The following is a 21,073-nucleotide window of genomic DNA, read 5'->3' as shown; positions in this document are numbered from 1 at the left end:
ACACACTCTTGAAACCACAGGGTGCTATACAAGGATACAGGTGATTCAGAATAGACTTTACATTGACATTAATGTAATTTCTAAGTAATGGTTTCCATATTGATAGTGGTTCAGGCTTGTAGAAGAGCCATTCATGAGAAATACATTGATGGAGGTTCGTGTGCAATAGGGTCTGTGTAAAATGGTGATACATGCGTCTAAAACAAGTCCTGTGTATTTTGATTCCTTCTAGCACATTGCACAGTCGACTACTGAGTGACCATTCTCAGTTGAAAGACGACACAGACTCTCTAAAAATGAAAAATGTACAATTGCTTCGTGAACACAACCATCTCCAGCAGTCCAGTGAAGAACTGAAGAGGCTGCATGCAGAAAGTCAGAAAGAAATAACTGATCTTCGCAACCAGCAGCAGCAGGTAGAGCATCTTCTTTTTTTAATTTATTTATTGATGTTGCTACAGAATTGATTGAAGTTTAGAGAATGTTGGGATTTGTTAGAGTACCTAGTCTGCTAAATTGCAAGCTTTTAATGCACTTTTGCAGTCTTTTGCTTTATTTTGTGATTTAACTGACTGTCCATTCTAAGGTTCTGCTTTTGTACATCAGTGTGTGTCTCGACTTGACAACCTAGTGAGCACCCTGTCACAATGTTTTTGGAAAATAAACCATTTCTATATTTTTAAATTCAGAGATTTGCCTGTGGGTATTGTGGTTTTATCTTAGAAGCAAAATGAGCAGTCAAAAGAATGACAAGAGCAAATAAGCCAGCGTAAATGGATAATCTTGCCAGCCATGCAGAGGAGGCAACCCATTGTGGAGCGCGGGGAAGGGTCTTCAAGATCACAAGGTGGTAAATCTCATGCAACATATAACACCCCTATAATAGACAAGATAGGCAGACTACTTATAACCGAGAAAGAGCAGAAAGCACACTTGGACGAGCACTTCAAATAAATCTCGAACAGACCAGTACCAACTAGCAATCAATCAGACATTTTTTTTGCGCAGCTAATCACCCTTGATGGTCTCAAGGCACTGGAGCTGTTGGCTGCTGCATGGAGGTTTGATCATTCAAACATACAGGTCTTTAGTTATCTTCTTAATTGCTGGAGCGACGGTGCAGATCTGAGGTGCAGGGGGAGGTTGTTCCAAACCTTGGTACGAGAAGGAGCATCCTCTGCTGTTTGTTTGGCGGATCCATGGGGTGTCTTTGAGGGAGAGGGAAACTGAAGAAAGGTCAGGCATTTGTTGATGTAAGCTGTTCCTCCATTTTGCAGGGCTTTAAAGGCATGGGTCAGCATCTTGAACTGGCATCTCTTTTGAAACGAGAGACAGTGTAGTTTAAGACGGGATAACAAAGCAGACATCCAAGAAGCAGAGACAGACTTGGATGTGAACACAGCCCCACAACAGAAAGATGAAATTGCCACTGCCATCATATTTCTCAAGAACAGTAAAGCTCCAGGCCAAGAAACCCGTAATGCAGAAATGTCCACGGTACACCCAGACACATCAGTCAAGATCCTCCAACCACTGTTTACATAGATTTGGAAGAGAAGGAACGTATCAAATGACTGGAACCAATTAATCCTCAAGATTCCAAACAAGGGAGCATAAATCAATGTAACTACTAGTGTGGAATCAACCTTCTGTCACTCCTGAGGAAAATCCTACCAAAGAATCACTAGACAGAGCATTTCTGAAGCAGTGGACAAGCTGTTAAGAAAGGAACAGGCTGAGCGAGTGTTGATCAGCTGCTTACTCTACTCAACTATATAGGGCAGTGCATAGAGTGGCAGAGAAACTTTCCCTCAACTTCATTGATTCTGAGAAAGCCTTTAACAGTGTCCCCGCTTTTGGTGTATACTGACAACCTATGGCATACCGAGCAGATAATTCTCATCAAGAGCTTTTTTGATAATTTTACTTGCAAGGTAGGAGATTGTGAGGATGGCTTCAAAGTCAAGACTGGTGTGAGATGCGTGATTTCAGCATTACTGTTCAACCTTGTCATTGACTAGGTGATGCAATGCACAACTGAAAACCAAAAGGTTAAACAAAATATAGAGTGAGATGAGCCTGCTTTCCTTCCCTCATAAATGTACTCCTCAAAGAAAAGAAAACCGCTACCATACTTTGTTTGTCTGTCTTCTTGAGATGTCCTTCACACGTCCTTGTGACAAAGCAGACTTTTAGGTTTTCTTAAAAGACCCCCTCACCCACTGAACTAGTTGGTGGCCTGTTTCATCATTGGGATCCCACCCTAGATACCTAGCTCTTCGAGGGTGTGCTACAACACCTGATTACAGCGGAGCGTTTTTATTTTTTGGGTATTGCTTAAGTGAATAAAAGGTATATTAAAATTGTCTCCAGGTTACCAGCCAGTGAGGTATTTTTTAAAATAGTAGTAACCTTGGACAAAGATTAAAAGCTGTAGTGGATGTGATCCGAGAAGGCAATGAACTCTCACATCCTCTGTTTTGGTGGACATGTTTCAGCTAAAATGTCTAGAAGCCCAAGGGGTCAGCATGGCTTTCTTCGGGACCAGTATTACGTGCTCGCTAAGGCATACAACAACAATAAGAGCGCATAACTTATGTCTGTGTTTACTGCATTTGAGTGTCTGTATTTATTTTAAAGGACATGAGAAAGCATAATTTGTCAGAGAAGACTGGTGCAACTGGTTATTTTTCATCACTAAAGACTTACATGTTGTATTTCTTTAGGTTATGAAACAGAATGGCTCCTCAGAGATCCTCAACAAGCTCTACGATACAGCAATGGACAAGTTGGAGGTGATCAAAAAGGACTATGAAGCACTAAGGAAACGGTACAATGAGAAGATAGCTACACACAACACTGACTTGAGTCGTCTGGAGCAAGTGGAGGAGGAGAACCGGTGCTTACAGAAACAAATGGATACATTAATGAAACAAAGGGATACAGCAATTCACTTCCAGCAGCAATACTCCTCCTCCTTGAGAAGGTGTTTACCTTAGATGGCATATCACACCACACCAGCCATTCATACCACACATTCATCTAACCACCTCTACCTGTTATTTCACCACTAACACCTTCTTAGTTATCCTATTATTTGTTCCACCCTTATCATTCCTTGCACCATTCATTTTGCTTACTCATCCTCTGGAATGGTTTTCCAACCCAGATTACTGGTTTAATCTTGTGTTTTTACATCGTTGGAAGAATGTTTCCTTCGTTCTTTCTTTAATAAATGTCCCTTTATTTTCTCAGCGACCTACCCTTGGTTTTCCCACTCATTCATGAGTACAATTCTCGACTTGTTTTTCAATGTATTCTTTCTGTTGTTGCTTAACAATTAGATAGTAGCTTATTTTTGTTCTTACGATAGAGGCAATTATGTTGGTGACTGAAATTCTTATTGATATTTTTACAGACTTTGTACTTTAAATATATTATTATTGTTTGGGGGGAGGGGGGGGTTACAACTTTTGTAAAAATAAATCCAACTAAATGGGGAATAATCTACAGTTCCAATAAGATGCTTTTTCATTTCTTGGTTAGGTATGAGTCAGTACAGCAGGAGATGACCAAGGTTACACTGCAGAATAGGGAACTGCAGAGGGAGATGGAACGTTTGCAAGCAGAGGTGACCCGTTTAAAGACTATGCAGCTAAAGGCAGTGAAGGATGCTGAGAAGTCCAAGGAAGAGAGAGATTCGGTGTTCAATGAGTACCGCCTCATCATGAGCGAGCGTGACCAGGTTATCAAAGAGGTGGACAAACTTCAAACTGAGCTTGAGCTGGCAGAAGGGAAGCTGAAAAATACCTCATCTGAGAAACGTGTTACTAGTGATGAGGTTGAGGCATTAAAACAGGTACATACATTCCGGATTATAATGGTAGATAATTGTGGATATTTGACATGTGCATGTGCTGCTCACACTGGTTAAGTAAGGTTACCATGTTACTATATCAAACCTTACAAATCAGTCTAGGCAGATCCTTTTAAAATGAATGTAGATAGCAGAGTATGGGTGTGGTTAGTTGCCAAGGAATGACAGGTTGTACTTGTTTCTGAGAGCCACCCGCTCCATTCGGACGATTATAGATTGTACATAAAGGATCAGAAAAACTGTTATAATCTGTGTGCTTTCTTTGCTGATTGGAACATCATGTTTGCAGCATGTGTGACTCTAGATATACATGCTCTGCCTACTCCTGCCATCTAGTGTTGGGTTAGGACGTTGTAAGTTGTTTTTGTATTTTCGATTCACTAGATATCCTGTGACTCTTCCGTTAGTTGGCAATGCTAATGGTCACAACTCCATTGTTACATTTTTTTTTCTTGGCCATCAGTCTTGGATATGTACCGATGGGGCACTGTCGGACTCGCTACTTTGGGCCCACGTGGTAAAGACAGACACTTTTTTCTCCGGGAAACACTTATTCTTCACCTGTGGTCTTTTTTTTCCCATGCTACCTCAACAGGCTTTGAACAGAATTAAGACTGACTAGGTGCATTTCAGACGCTGAGTGCACAGAGCAATGCAGCGGTAGTAAGCCGGGGATACACCTAACATCTTAGGAAAACCTTGCTTTCTTAGTGCCGAAGAAGAAGAGGACATAAAATCCACAGTCATCCATTCACATCAGCCTAGCTCAGAGATTATCAACTCGTGTCACTTCTATGCTTGGACAACAAGAGCGCGTTCCAGTCACCTCAGTGACACTAGGCCTCGAATGAAGTAAACGCTAAGAACCATGAGTTTGGCTGAGTCCCAAGATATCTGCATAACCTCACAAAAGGCCTCACACTGAGGCAGAGCCACGCCCTTCAGGGGGTCAGGCCTACATCACAGGGCACAAGGCTCTACCACCTACAGCAGTGATACTCAAAGTACGGCCCTGGGGCCTCTTGCAGACCTTATGAACTGTACATGCGGCCCCCCTGGTGAGCAGCAGCACAAGCTGCTGTCTAGTTGCTGAGCACTAATAAAGTACCAGAAAGAGTCCACCCGTACTGAAAATAACTAACCTTCCAGTGATCTTTATTGTATTACGGAAAACAATGAGTTTTCTAAAAGTAACCCTCTCCCACCAAAATGTCCCTTTGTGGCATGCTTCATCATCTGGTTCTTCCTGCCCTGCTGCGGGACTGGGGCCTGCTACGATCGACTGAGACATGGGAGCTCTTTGAAGTGTGATCTATAAAGATCACTGGAAGGTTAGTTATCTTCAGTACGGGTGGACTCTTTCTGGTTGTTCATGAATTAAAGAGGTAGAGTCCACAGCAAACCTGACCCCTCTCTCCCCCTTTTTGTTTGTTTCGCTCTGCACTAATATTCAGAAAGAAATGATAAACAAATTGACAAGCATTTATTAACCTGCAAATAAATACTTGTTTGTTTATATTTAAAAAAAATTTAGACCTCCTTTACATAATCTTTGGCCCACCCAGACTCACTACCGCTACCCTGCTGGCATCAGTGCAGCTCTCGGTCACACCACAGACCGTACTTTGTGGCCCGTTTGCGAGTGCCCATGATTTAAAGGTTCTTTACGAACTTCGGGCTCTGGTATGAGACAAGGCATTGGAGTCAAAACGGTATTCGACCAAGGGCCTCTACCTCCCCCCCCCCCCCAATCTGCCCTCCCCTTTACGAAAAACGGAGACCGCTTTCAAAACTTAAGGCTTGGTTTACTCCTGTGACTAGCTTGGCGCTAAAGATAGCATTGGTGCCCAGTCCACACACTTTGACCAGCTCCAACGACTCCCAAAGGCCAATCATGGAAAAGCTTCAGGAGGAACTGTATGAGATACAGAAACGTAATTTTATCCACCCCAATATGGAAAAAATTTCTTTGACGCCATCAAAGACTGCAGAACCCTTGTCCAGGAAGAGAAGAGGAGGCTGGCTTTCGAGGATGAGTCTGTGCCGGACTTTTCCTCGGAATTTACCTCAGTGTCTAAAAGGCTTATGACAGCAGTCACTAGCCCTGCTCCCTATATTCACTCACCTCCCCCACCTCATACTCTTGTTTCACCTCCACCAGCATCATTCTCCTTACAAACTCTCCATGGCCCTCTTCAGACACTGTTATCTCCAGCCAGTATGCTTCCTCATAGGACTTTGAAAGAAGCTTCTACCCTCATACCACATAGGACTCAAGTGAAAATTAAGACAGTGTCTTAAGGAGATCTACACCTAGACCCAAAGGTAGCCTACCATGGTGTTATCCAAAAGGCAGCCTCATACCATAAGGTAGACATGCACACCATACCCGAGGAAGACGACTCATTAAAATTCTTTCAATGGGGGATTTCACAGTGCAGTTCCTGCTTATATTAAAGGGGGAGGGATGATTAAGTCTACCACTGACTTCTTAAAGGAGCCTTTTTGAAACCGGAGTGATTGCTAGCAAAGAGGAGAAAGCATTGAAACCTTCTCCCGCACACCCTCCTTATATCAGGAGAACATGTTCCACTAAACTCCCTGTTAGTGCTTACTACACGTGAATGTGCTGCTGCCCAGGCAACAGGCCGTGTCCCACTGGTGGCCACCCACTCGAGGTTTCCCAATTATATTGGCTTCCTCTCACGAAATTATAGAGCACAGTAGGAGTAAATGGAGGATGTACTACAGCACCACCCTGAGCAGTTTAGAGAGAGAGGGGAGGAGATTGTTTCAAAGAACTATGCCACCATACGATGTGTCTTAGATGCAGATAATATAGCAGCTAAAAGAGTAAACAGTTTCTCTATTTTATATCATTTCATGTCTCATGACCTAGCATCTCCAGGCTTAAAAAGAGCTGCAAAAACACCTAATCAATCTACCATTTGACTGCAAATACCTCTTCGGCCTTCTGATAGATGACATGTTAGAAAAATAATGAATATGAGGAAATGAAGAGCGTGAGGAGCACTCCATTATTTTTTGTAAACTGTTCTGTTTATCCACTGGTGCTACGATTAATCAGGGTAGTCACTCCTGTGCAATTAATAGTAGTTATGATGGGTTTTTGGACCCACCTAATCGTGCACTGTTCACTTGGTGCTCCGCACCTTAGTTATTCATCGCACACTTTCTCAATAGCTGTTATAGATGTTTTTATTCTTATTTTGAGGTTTTTTACCTTTTTCATCTACTTGTATGTTATTTTCATTATTCATAACACAAGCATATGATTCATTTTCTCAACTTTACAGACATTGATACATATTTACATATTCAGTACTTTGGCATTACATATATATATCCAAGGGAGTGTAGTGCAAGTGTTCACGGACAACACCACCGCCATGTGGTACTGCAACAAACAAGGCGGAGTGGGGTCGTGGACCCTCTGCCAGGAGGCTCTGCGCCTCTGGCAATGGCTGGAACATCAGGGCGTGACTCTGATGGTTCAACACTTGGCAGGTTCTCTGAACGCCAGGGCGGACGAACTCAGCCGTCGGTGCTCGATGGATCACGAATGGCGTCTGAACTCAGACGTGGCGCAAGGCCTCTTTCTGCGATGGGGAGAGCTTTGGTTAGATCTATTCGCCACCGAAGAGAACGCGCAATGTCATCAGTTCTGCGCGTTGGAATTTCCAAGGCGGCACTCGCTCGGAGACGCTTTTCGTCGCGAGTGGAGCTGCGGTCTGTTGTACGCCTTTCCGCCTATACCACTTCTGCCCAGAGTGCTGAAGAAGATCAAGCGCGACCGGGCACAAGTCATCCTTGTGGCTCCGGACTGGGCACGAAGGTACTGGTATCCCGAGCTACTCAGTATGTCAGTCGATCCCCCGGTTCGTCTGCCTCTTCAGGAGGACCTTCTGTCGCAGCAGCAGGAGAGGGTCCTCCACCCGAACCTGTCCAGTCTCCACCTCCATGCTTGGAGATTGAGCGGCGACAGTTGAGGCCATTTGACTTGCCTCCTGAAGTTTGCAACATCATTCTGGCAGCCAGGCGTCCCTCCACAAAGTGGTATACGCCTGCAGGTGGAACAGATTTGTGGCATGGTGCACAGCAAAGGCTGTGGATCCCCTCAATGCCCCTCTTTCTGAGGTTCTCCTCTTTCCTGCCAGCAGGGCTCTGCTCTGGGCACTGTCAAGGGCTATCTTTCAGCTTTTTCAGCCTTCCTGAGGCTGCCTGACCAGCCTTCTTTGTTCAAGTCCCCTATCGTTAATCGATTCCTGAAGGGCATCACTCATACGTTTCCTCCTGTTCCCTTCGTGATGCCTCAGTGGGACTTGAACCTGGTTCTTACGTTTCTGATGTGCGCTCCCTTTGAGCCACTTCACAACTGTCCTCTTCGCCTTCTTTCTTTGAAGACTGCCTTTCTGGTAGCCATCACCTCTGCCAGGAGAGTGAGTGAGCTCCAGGCTCTATCTTGTAAGCCTCCTTTCCTTTCATTCCATCCGGACAAGGTTGTGTTATGGACAAGGCCCTCCTTCCTACCCAAGGTAGTCACGGCCTTCCATAGTGGGCAATCCATCACGTTGCCCACCTTCTTTCCGCCTCCGCACCCCTCGAGAGAGGAGGAGAGGCTCCACCATCTGGACCCAAAACGTGCGCTCTCATTTTATCTGAATCGCACACAACAGTTCCGGGTGGATGATCAACTCTTTGTTGGGTACGCGGGCGCTAAGAAAGGGAAAGCGGTGCACAAGCGGACCATCTCCCGGTGGATTATCTTGTGTATTTAGGCGTGTTACTCCTTGGCTAACAAGGAACCCCCTGTTGGGCTGAGGGCTCATTCCACTCGAGCCACGGCCACTACAACTGCCTTGGGCCGAGGTGTGCCCTTGCAGGACATTTGCCAGGCAGCTACTTGGGCCTCGCTGCACACGTTTGCAAGACACTATTGTCTGGACAGTCAAGTCCGGAGGGACGGCTACTTTGGCCGTTCCGTCCTCCAGGACTTTCTGGTGTGATTATTGGTTCGCAGACCCACCACCACGGGGATGGTATTGCTGGGGTATCTATTCTAAGGTAAGGAATCTATCACTAACGTGTCTCTTTCAGATGCACAAGTTACTACTTGTGTAACAATATATCTGTAAGAGACATTAGTTAGTGATAGATTCCTTACCGACCCACCCATCCTCCCCGTTCTGCGAACCGATATCTAGGGTTAAGGTCATCCCCTTTCAGGGTCCTAGTTTCATGGCACCAGTGTTGGTTTTTGTCATGGCTCTGCGCTTCTGGCGCGGATAAGCTGTGGCTAAGAACTGACGTCAGCACGCGGAGGCGGCGTTTAAGTACTCCAACGACGTCATCACGGCGCCCACGACGCCGACGACGGACGCGGAGCCGCAGACGACGCCTACCGACACGCAAGGGTACTGCTACGCAAAAGTTTCCGGATCCAGTCTGACGCCTGGGAATATTCTAAGGTAAGTAATCTATCACTAATAATGTCTCTTACAGATATATTGTTACACAAGTAGTAACTTGTGCATTACTGCAGCAATGTGCTATGATGGCGCTGCTCTATCTCCTGCATGACCGGCTCAGTGTCATCCTCGCTATCCGTGTCCGGGTCTTTTAGTAATCCCACATAGTGCTCCCATGCCCTGGCCGCCTCCAATGCCCTCTCACTCCCTGTTCTCTTTGCTAGCTGCAGCCGCACTATCCCGTCACATTCCGCCCATTTGATTAACTCTTTTTTTCCATCCAGCTATGCCAGGGGCCCCTCTCGCTCTCCAGGGCATTGTGATTTCCCTTTTGGCCAGCAATAGGCCCATGTCTATAAACTTGCTAGTGATCTTAATTTTATCCGTGTGGGGGAACCAATGCAGGACACTTGGCCCCATTGCCAGCCCCAATTCTCTGTCCGTCACAGCGTTCAACAGGGCGACCACCTCAGTCCAAGAACTAGCTAGCAGTGGTCACCCCCAAATCATGTGAGGGAAATCCGGTCCCCCGCCTTGACACCTCGGACATTCATCTGTATCCGTATTGAAGTATGTTTTTTAATTTTTGACTGGGTAAGGTAGGCTCTATTCAAAATATAAAAGTGTACCACTTGAAAATGAGCATTCCTGTTGCTCTTCCACTCCCGTTCCACTATTTCAGCCCAGGCCCTATTTGGTATCTCATCCCCCACATCAATCTCCCACTTGTGCTTAAGAACATTCAAAGGTGCCAGCTTCTCCTGCGTCATACGCTTGCACAGGCATGTGACCGCCTTATACTTCCTCGCAGCAGTCACAATATATTCGCACCCCAAAGAAGTCCTAGGTTCGGTCTGGCCCTCCTTCCTGTGCACACGGATAGCCACAGTAAGTGCCGCATTGAGCAAGAAGTTGCCCCCTCGTACGTCAAACCGCTCTTGCAAAACTTGGAAGGGGAACATGTTCCCATCCTCGTATAGATCTCCAATAGTGGTCAACCCCTTCTTGTCCCAATCGCTCAGCTCCCGCCAGGAGCCCCCGTGGGGAAGTGCCTCACACATAGGGAGTGGAATATCAGAGGCATACGGCACTGACATACCTGCTCGTTTGAAACTCCGCCTCCAACATTGCCTTGCTGTCTTAAGGTCCTCCGGGAGAGCACCAATTCGTACAGGGAGGTCCAGTACGATTTGTGAGAGCAGCTTCCGTTCTGGGGCTCCCCCTCTGTCCTCCTCCAGGCCTCGCAGTCGCCGTGCCATTCTTTGTTCAGCCACTGCAGCTGCACAGCTAAATATTAAGTTTCAAAGTCAGGAACTGCCCATCCACCCTCCATTCTTGGATGCATTAATACAGTCAGTGTAACCCGCTATCTCCCAGTGCCCCATAAGAAACCTGTGATCATGGACGTAAGTTGTTTGAAAATCCGTGCTAGGATCCAGATCGGCAGGATCCCAAAGTAGTTTAGCAGTCGGGGGAGGGCAACCATTTAAAGTAAGGCATCAGCCCCTTATGAGTAAGACATCCCAGAGCTCAGCACAAGTCAAAACACCATGGGCTGTGAACTAATCCCCCTGTTGTCATTGAGCTTACCACCTCCATTCAGATAATGCCATCCGCCGTCTGCGGTGTCACCTCGGGCATGCGATTCCCGCTAGCCTGCGATGTGTCCAAGTCATTACCCACTGAGCTCCCTGTAGTGCCAGCTTCTTCAGTAGACATCACAGTTCGGTCCTGCGCCAGCGCCACCACTGCCTGTAATGCCTATGCTCTCTCCCGAGCCGTCTGAGAAATCGCGGGCTTCTTCTGAGTTCTACTGCGGAGACCTCTGTGGAAGCTCAACTGTCTGCTCGTGGTTCCTTCCTGTGAGCCTCCTGGGTTTCCTCCTCTCGGCGTTTCCTTTCTGTAGGACTCTGGCCATTCCCATGCATCACTAAGGGAGTCGACATAGTGCCTGGTACCATCCAGGATAATATGCAGCTGTGCTGGAAACATCAGGGAGTACTGGAGACACTCGTCCCGCAGCACCTTCTTAACTGCCAGATAGGAGGCCCGCTTCTTTTGCACGTCCAGAGTATAGTCCAGGAACAGCGTGACCCTCGCATTGTCCACTGTAAAGGGCCCACCCATTCTCACTTTTTGCAGCAGCAAATCTCCGTCTCAGAAATGGAGCAGGCGGACCACTACCGGCCTCGGTGGTCGTCCCGGGACCACCATCCAGAATAATATGCAGCCCTGCTGGAAACATGGAGTACTGGAGACCCTTGTCCCGCAGCACCTTCTTAACTGCCAGATAGGAGGCCCGCTTCCTTTGCACCTCCAGAGTATAGTCCGGGAATAGCGTGACCCTAGCGTTGCCCACTGTAAAAGGCCCACTCATTCTCGTTTTTTCCAGCAGCAAATCTCTGTCTCGGAAAGGGAGGAGGCGAACCACTACCTGCCTCTGTGGTCGTCCCGGGGCCAGCGGCTTTGCCGGAACTCTATGAGTTCTTTCAAGGGTATAAAAGGCAGTGAGACCCTCCGAGGCTATGACAGTTCTAAACCAGGTTTCCAGGAAGGCCACAATATCACTCCCTTCTGTCCCCTCTGGTAGTCCCACCACTCGTACATTGTTCCGGCGGTTGCACCCTTTCGCATCTTCGGCCCTGCGCTCCCGCACGCCTACTCTTTTCGTCGGGCCTTCATCTGCTGTGTCACTTCTTTTTGCGATGGCGCCATCTCTGCAATGGTGGTTTCATTCTTCTTGACCCTCTCCGACAGCTTTTTGTGCTCATCCAGCAGTAGGCCAAGTCCCACTGCGACCATACTGATATCCTGGTGAAGGGTTGCTTTCGTGTCTGCTGCAATTGTTGCTGCATCTGGTCATTCTGGACCATCCGTGAATGAGCCGCAGGGTCATCTTCCTGTTCCTGGGGGACACCGGCTGAGCGACCCTTGGTCTTGCCCATTCTATCAGAGGGCTACTCCACTTATCTCCTTCTATATTCCGGCTCTGATTGCACTTCTGGGGCGTTTCCGCTCCAGTCCGACGTGCCAGCAATGGGAGGAAGCACCGACCACCCAGGGTTCAAGAGGGCCCACTCTGACCCGCTTGACCAGCGCGGCCTGAAAGGATATTACCCGGTGCTCCCCTCTGCTCCCAGTCCTCTATCCGGAAGGGCTATCGACGTGTGTCCCCAGCCCTCTCCAAAGACACGCCTGTCGTCTGGAGTATCGGACCCGCCTCTGCTTTCTGGGCTTATCCTCCAACGGGTGACCCTCCACCGGTCAAGTCCCAGGCATTCTACTCTTCCAATGCACAGCAGTTCATGGAAACACAACCCACCTCATGTTCAGAAGGTCCGCCGCCATCTTGGCAACCAGTACTGGCAAAGTCCTCAAGGGTCCCAAGTGCTTTTTAAGTTCTTTCCATGGGGGTATTGTTCAGGATCCCATCCTCTGTGCACACAGTTCTGCCCCAGTCGTAATAACGAAGCATCGCCTCAGCCACGGGTCACAGTCATTCAAGTGTCTCCCCCAAGTATTAGACGAGGACCTCTGGGGCTGGATCCTACCTCAGCGCCATAAGCAGTCCCGCCAGAGCTCGCTCTCCCTCTTGAGTTCCTCAGGGTTGCCTCTGTGTCGTGCTCCCTCGGTCCCGGGTCATCTGGCGCACTGTTCGGCCCCAATCACCTCTCTCTCAGCAGCCAGCCAGTCCACTGTGATGGGGTTCCAAGACGACCTATCAGCCGTGCGTTTTCCCCTGGGCCCAGGTGGCCCAGGGGAAAGGTGGTCCCCACACTCCTTCCGGGCCGGTTCCATGCTCCTAGGGGTCCGCCGTCTCACCGCTACCACGTTATGCGCCCTCCGCAGCCTCAGGCCTCCTTCAGCCCCAGACCGGGGCACGATCCTCTCCCAGTACGCCAAGCCAGGGCGTGTCAGCCCTTTCCGATGTTGATGGTGGGTTCCCCCGCTGAGACGCCAATCCCGTTTCACTTCCGTTCTCAGCAGTAGCAGAGTTCCGCCAGCAACTGCGATGTCCCGATCCTGCACCTCAGGGCCATCCCCTCTGGCAATCCAGGGATCGGCTCAATCTGCGCATTGGCGCCTCGCTCGCCGCCATTTTAGGACGTCTCTGCCCTTCTGGAGTTTTCTTCTTGTGCGGTCTCTTGGCGAGATCCGATGCAATCTGCGGGGCAACTGAGTCGTTCTCCGTGCCCCCCTCTTCTGGGGTGTCGCCAGCGTCGCTCTGGTGAGCTCAGAGCGTCTTTATTAACATAACAGCGAGCTGATGCAGAGCGCTCTGCTCACGCATCTGCCATCGGCTCCGGCCAATCCATGACCCCTTTCCACAGTCCCCTGAGTGTTTTCATAGCCGCCCATCTCAGAAGAGGGTCTTCTTCCTCTATCTTGGACGCCTGCGGGCAGCAACCGCGCTTAATAAATACTGTTACAATTACAATTGGCTGGTTAAGCATGTGGGCAGACAGCAGCGTCTGGCACACATTCAAGCTGCTATCTCTCTGCATTGCACCTTGGGATTTACAATAAATGCCATCAATGTTTTACCTTCACATCTTACAAATTATACCCTTTCTAGTGTTAGTTCTGTGTCATTTCCAAACCTTCCACCAGCTACTGCTTTTTCAGCCAAATCATCATCATCTTCCAGTCAGAACAGGAATACGCCACTTAGGAAGGATGGTTTCCTGTGTTGCCATAATTTCCCATGCCAAATTGCACATGCATCCATTTCAGGAATATCTCTTAGCACAAATTTCATAAGCAAAGAGTCACCTACAGGATCTAGAGTTGGTAGGGTCCAGCATTTGTGGCGTTCTGCAGTGATATAACAGTATCAGTCTGTAGTAGGGCAGGCCCTTAATGGACCCCATTCTACAAATGATCTTCACCAGAGGTTGTTGGTTCAGGGAGCATCTCCACAACATGACCGTTCCAGGTCTTTGGTCACCCCAGTAACAGACCTTCCACGTCAGCTGCCTGAAAGGTATGCCATTCGCCTAGCCCACAAAGCCTATTTCAGAATATACAGGGCAAAAATAGTTCTCCTAATAACAGACACTGGGACTGCCATGTACAAACTACAGAAACAGGGCACTACTTACTCACCACAGCTCTCCGCACAATCACAAAATATTTAGCATTGGGCAATTCACCCTCACTTTCATCTCCTTGCAGAGTACTTTCCTGAAGTGGACAAAGACTTAGTGGACCTGCTCAGCAAGTCCACAAGTAGGAACTCCACCCACAAGTCCATACTACTACGGTGTTCCCGCAAATAGACCTATTGATCAGACATGAAAACGCAAAATGCCAAAACTTTACCTTCAGGTTTTCACTCCCACAGTCCATGGGCAATCCACTATGGAAGCGCTAGGCAGGGATATTTGCCAATGCTTTTCCTCCTCTCCCATTTCTTCCATACATTTAATTATTTATTTATTTTTTGTGTTTTATAGAGCACGAACTTGACCAGTGAGGGTGTCCGAGCGCTTTACCCGATATACAGAGGAGTACAAACAACGTTCAGGTGCAGAAATATACATACAAAACTGTTCAAGGGGATGGCGATGGGCCGGGGTGTAGGGAACATAGGGATACTGGTGATACACAAGATGATTGCAATCATATTCAAAGTCGGTAAAAAAATAAGAATGAAATAATAAAACAATAAAAATAAGGGCCCGAAAATTCTCTGTGGGGAGAGTTGGTGATCTGAGGGAGAAGCACTAGTCTTAGAAACATCAGACTTGTGGTCAGGGGTGGCAGGCATTAGACGAGGAATTTACCCATGAGGAAGGCTTTGGCCTCCTTCTTGAAAAGTGCTAGAGAGGGGATTCTTCTGATGGTGGGTGGGAAGGAGTTCCAGATTCTAGGAGCTGCCCCGGTGAATGCCCTATTATAGGTTTTTTTTTTCCTCGAAGAATGGCAAGGAAGCTACAACAAAAATCCCTCACCTTTCTTCTGTTGGCTTCCACGTTGGCCAGACAGTCATGGTGGTCAGCCGTACTAGAAATGTCTCTTACTCCTTACTTGAAGCTCCCAACAGGCTGCACCTTTTGACCCAGAAGCAGGGCAAAATCAGGGATGTTACACTTCCACTTGGGACCGTCCATAACTCTATCCACATTTCTGTCTGCTATATCCCTCTGAGGAGGAGCGGATGCTTCACTGGTTTGATCCCAAGTGTATCTTTACCTTTTAGATTGATTGGACTAGGATTAGGGATTCACACGAACTAAGGACTGACAGTGAAACCAATGAAAGGTAAGCAGTGGGTGGGAGCCTACGGCCCCTGTATGTAAACAAAATGTCTTGCAAGCAATAGTCCATGTGCTGTCTCAGGCAAGATCTAAAAAGGCCTTCCACTAAGTATGGAGATTCCATCTAGGAATACCCTATAGATGTGCATCTGAGAACCAGAAGCTTGGGCTAGAGAGTTATTTTAGAGCTTGTTTTGGGCAAATATGGGACAAGTGCCATTGATTGCCTGATGTACAATGCTACGTTTTAAAAGTGTGCACTGACTGGCAAAATTTCAGATTCTATGAGGATATAAGGTAGAAAGGCTTGAGGGTGGGACAGAGGACGATTGTCCAAAGCTGATAGTAGCACAGCTAAATATCATTGGCAAAGCCAGTAGGTCTTGTCTAAGTGAGGCTATTGGCTTTGTCAATGTTTTTTTGTCCATGTTGTACAACGTTTGTACAAAAGGCTTGTTATTATATCATAATACATATTAATGATAATATAATTGTGTCAGAGCTGAGATCCTCAGGAACATCACCCTCCAATGTCCACCTTCTGGTAGCACCGACTGTGTGAATATTTTGACACCAGAGGATCGGAGTGGCCAGATGGGGGAAGAGTTTTAGTAAGGATACTGCGGGGAGGGAGAACTGGAACAACGAGGAAGGATGAGGAGTGTTGAGGTCAAGAACAGCTTGCACAAATTCAATAAAAAGAACACACATGAGTTGACACTGGCCTTACCTGAATGAGATTTAAAACGTTTAACTTACAAGGCGTTACAACTCTCAGGCATTTGTGATAATGTATAAGGTCACTGTGCCAGAAGTCTTTTGTAGTTAGACAAGAATTGTCCGGAGTCCATCACCCACTTGTCATGCTTGAGAAATATTTGCCAATGTTCCTTATGAAACAAACAGGGTTGCCAGTACTGATATAAGTGGATTAAAGTAACCAGATAGACATCCTAAACTAGAAGAAAAATTCCAGGAAGGGTAGTGCTAATTAATAGCTTTTTATTTGATCAAAATATAACAAAAACATTTCTATCAATTTCTTCAGTTTATCATACAAAAAAAGAAATTCTTGTAAAAAAGGGACACAAAGGACTTTAGAATATAACTCTACATTAGTCATTCATTCAAAATTCCACGCATATCACAGGCAAGCAAGACTCATTCAAACTGTACAAGAGAAAACACACAGCATATAACACAATATATTTACATTATAATACAGAGGAAGAAAAAAGAGATAGCCACAGGCTGCGGAGATTTTACGCTAAACTGCAAAAAGTTAATTAATTAATTCTTGCCAAGTACATTCCTATGTGTCAAACAAAACTCATTGGAATTTTTGATCAGAGGTAATGTACAACATTGAACTGCAGGAGGGTTTCTTTAGATCACCAGCAGCTCTTGCAGACCAGTAAGTGGCAAGGGCCTACGCGTTTCGAATCCCACCGAGTTATTGGGGATTCTCTTCAGGGCCTAATGTAGTCTCTGAAAAGGAATGAAATAAAGAAAGCAAGTTTAAGTGCCAAGAATTGGACAACTAATCTTTAGTTTGTAGGACCTGGCAACATCGGAATAGAAGCTGAGTGACTCAAGCGTGCCCCCCACGGCTTACCAAATAGCAAGGAGCAAGAGCGTGGGTTAGAGACCGTCGGGTTTGTGGAACACAGGGGTTGGAGCCTAGAAGGAAACAACGTGGTAGTAAGAAAGACTATCCTTTTCCTATTTGCAGCATGCTAACTCTGCGTTTTTGTTCCCACTTTCACTCACCTTGTGTCTGTCGAGTAGTGTCTTTATTCAAACAGTGTCGTCGGGTAATGATTCAAAATAATACCGGAATGGAAGCGTGCACCTTACTGATTAGAGCCAGCCCTTAGTTGTTTCTTGCTGAATGTTCCTTATGAAGCATCTAAAATGCTCTCTTTACGTATTCATTCAAAACTACACATGTTCCATGTGCTTTTCTTTTGTCAATGCGCTTAATATATACTCAATGTCTTATTCTGAAGTCTTCAGAATATAGTATTTCATCACAGAATTTTGAGATGTGTAAATGTAAAACTTTACTCATGTAGTTCTGTAAATACATATGCTATACTCTAACCCCGTAGTTCTATACATGCTTATGCGCGATTGCATGCATCCAGTTCTGTACATTGGTTTGCAAGACTAATCACACAGAGTTCTGTAAAAGTATTAGCGAGTTTCTAATCACAAACTTTTAATAACACTTTCAACACTTTAAACACAAACTCTGCCCACATATGCATTACTGCTTCCATAACAGAAGTCAAAGCGCAGTAAATCTTCCCTACACGGAGTAGCCATCGTCTCACTATAATCCATTATTGGCAAGTCATCCTACCATGATTCTGAAGTCGGGATGTGTGACCGCTGAAAGGATATGTGCTAATTATGAGCATATATACACTGCTGCACTTTGTGACCACTACTAAGATAGCGTCCGTTAGTTACGTGGTTTTGTGGGACTTGAGCAAGGCAACGTCTATAATGGAAACAGACAAGTGAGCTGCGAACATTACCTCTGCAGTCACTCATAGCGCGCCCAGTCTTTGGGAAGGGGTTCTTTCAGGGGACACGTAAAACATATAATGTGCAGTGTTGAACATTTGAGAGTAGGCGCGGCAGCGCTTGACAAGTAGGCATTTCCGAAGTGTGCACATTAGTGCACATATAGTATCATCTTGTCCTGCCAATTCTGTCTCGCATAAACAATAGAGTGAAGTCTTGTGGCCCAACAGTATACAAGGGACTGAACAATGCTCCACAGGGTAAAAAGGAAAACAGTAGCAGTTTGGCCTGACATTGTCCAGGACACTCACAACCGGAGCCTGACGCCATCCTGCCAGAATTCCACCTCAAGGCCCAGGCAGAGAGCAAGTTGGAGGCATAGGATGTTTGAGATGAAAGCGTCGTTAGGGAACGAGAGCATGTATTGCTGACAGTGGCTCCCACGAATCCTCACCCGGGCGATAGCCTTTCCAGGCGATGAGGTACCACAATGTAGTTTTGCTGCATTGTATTCCCTTGATTTCTGGCACCTCATATTCTAACAGATCGCCCACATCACGGGTGGAGCATGAAATTGGGCTTTGTCAGAAGCAGGTTTCAGCAGTGATGAATGAAACATTACATGTATTTTCAGATTGCGAGGCAAGACTCATTTCACAGTGATTATATTGATGTTTTTTTTTACTGGAAACGGTCCAATAAATCTCGGTTGGATTCTATTATGCTGTTCGAACCGTAAATGTTTGGTTGAGAGCCACACTTTGTCCACAAGATGGAAATAAGCAGGTTGTTTTTTCTGTCTGCAAAGCGCTTATGTTTTTTTCAGCTGCTTTCTCTTCTTAATTCTGTAGCGTGTGCTAGAGTTCAAATTTGCTGTGAGGTTTGGGAAAGTGTTGGTAAATCTTTCTCGCTTTCCAGTAGCTGAAACTGTAAATAACGAGGGTGATGACCAGAGTTAGCAAAGAATAGTGACATGTGGGTTAATGAGTGTCGCAGATTATTGATTGCGCAAAGTCTCCTTCTCAGAGAAGTGACACCTATGAATCTGATGAGCTTGAGAGGTAATAGCGCAAGTATTATTTTAAGTCTTGGTTGACCGGTTTGGTATTTCCATCGGTTTCGGGGTGGAAGCTTGTGGTTGGACGCCTTTGGACCTGTAATGCAGCACATCATGCTTTCCAGAATCTGGATGTAAATTGCATACCCTGATCGGACACTATAGTCTTTGGAAGACCATGAAGCCGAACTACATGTGTTAGGACAAGAGTTACAACTGCAGCTGCAGTTGGAATACCGCATGCTATAAAATGTGCAATCCTTGATAATCAATCTACTATTGCCAATTTAGAATGTCTTCCCAGATCCTTTGTAAATGCGGTGATGAGGTCTATTGATATATCTTCCCACACTGGCTGTGGAGGAGGGAGTGGATTTAGCAAACCTCTGTTTATGTGAGTCAGCTTTGGCTCTGATGCGTATGTTAGTCCAGTACACATCACAAGGTGTCCTTTCTCCAGCTTGGCCACCAGAAGTTTATTTGCATTAGCTCAAGAGTGCTGGTTTGACCTGGATGTCCTGCTTTAACATCATTGTGACACCATTGCAATGCTTGTCGCTGCATTTTTATTTTGGGTACATGGAGTCTTGGTGGTTGAAATGGTAAGCCACCTGGCATGCGCCTTTGTTGGTCAAATTGCTGTCATTTTTTCATTCTTGTTCTTTATTGTGATGTTATTCAGTTCCCTATAATCGATGCAAGACCTTAACTAGCCATTTTCATTTTGCACAAAGAATAGATGCGAGGCAGCTGAGTACTTTGATGGTTGAATGAATGCGTTCTGCAAATATTAGTCTAAGTATTCGTGCAACTACTGATTCTCACGTTCTGAAGGGGAAGTATTCTACTGCATGGAAATTTGGATTCAGAGACGAGATCATTTTGGCAATCGTAATTGAGGTGTGGTGGGAATGTTTCTGTATTGGTAGCATCTATGAGATCTTAGTATTCCACAGGAAGCTTGGTGTCTTGTTCTGCTGCAGTGATCTTAGTATGTGGATGTTTAATTGGTTTGTCTGTCACAGAAGCTATTAAATGGCTAGGATAAGGCGTTTTTTCACAGGAAGGGCCGTAAGAAAGGCATGTTTGAAAATACCACTCTGATTCAAAAGGCTATAGTTCTTTTTGCCCAATCTATGCTATGAATGTGCATGGTAAACCATGCATTCCTAGAATGATTCCGAATCGGGGTGCAGCTATCAAATCGAACCTTATGTGTGGTAGTGCGTAGAACACACTTTAGAGTTTGTTGAGACCCGAGGTGAGCAGTATTCCATCTACTGCTCTGACTGTTTCTGGCTTTTCTTTTTGTTCGATGGGTAAATTAAATTTGGTACAATATATTTAGTGTCTATAAAAGTGCCTGTTGCTCCTGAATCTACAATTAAAACAACATCTCTATTTGTCTTCTCCAGGTTATCTAGGAGCACTTGAGCGTTTAGGGTTAAGTGTGGGGCCGATGATTGTAATGTATTAGCTCCTGACTTATCCGCTGTTATCTTTTATTTTGTTATGGGAGTTTTTTTTATGACGGCTCGAGGACACCTCCTTTACATACCCTGAGTCTTTTAGTCTCCTGATTCCTTAGTCGAAGTGTGAAAAGCTGATGCACTCTTTTCTGAGGTTTTGGACGAACTGGGCATTCCTGAATGAAATACCCCTTTTTCCATCAATAGACAGAGACCTCCTTTATGTCGTGGTTTTTTCCCTCTTGAGTAAGAGGTTTCTTCACACCTCCTATAACCATTGGGTCATTGCTAACCGGAGGTCCCTTATCCTTAGATCTCACATAAGTGTGTAAATCTTGTCTCTTTTTGTCTCCTTTTCGCCTAAACTTCTAAGATCTAGTTGAAGGGAC

The 21,073-nt window shown here is 46.1% G+C and overlaps 1 protein-coding gene across 8 annotated transcripts in view; it reads left to right on the top strand.

Moving 5' to 3' along the window:
* Positions 1 to 21,073, top strand: part of DLG5 (discs large MAGUK scaffold protein 5) — a 1,254,082-nt gene that overhangs the window by 176,444 nt on the left and 1,056,565 nt on the right. For all 8 annotated transcript variants that reach the window (XM_086922111.1, XM_086922103.1, XM_086922109.1 and 5 more), the window contains 3 exons: positions 233 to 416; positions 2,727 to 2,986; positions 3,547 to 3,859. In XM_086922111.1, the coding sequence (XP_086778237.1) occupies positions 233 to 416; positions 2,727 to 2,986; positions 3,547 to 3,859 (757 nt within the window). The remainder of the gene's footprint in view (positions 1 to 232; positions 417 to 2,726; positions 2,987 to 3,546; positions 3,860 to 21,073) is intronic.

Source organism: Lissotriton vulgaris, chromosome 5 (genome assembly GCF_964263255.1).
Source record: "Lissotriton vulgaris chromosome 5, aLisVul1.2, whole genome shotgun sequence".
In the NCBI taxonomy this organism is placed as follows: Eukaryota; Metazoa; Chordata; class Amphibia; order Caudata; family Salamandridae; genus Lissotriton; species Lissotriton vulgaris.
This window is presented reverse-complemented; position numbering and strand designations above follow the sequence as displayed.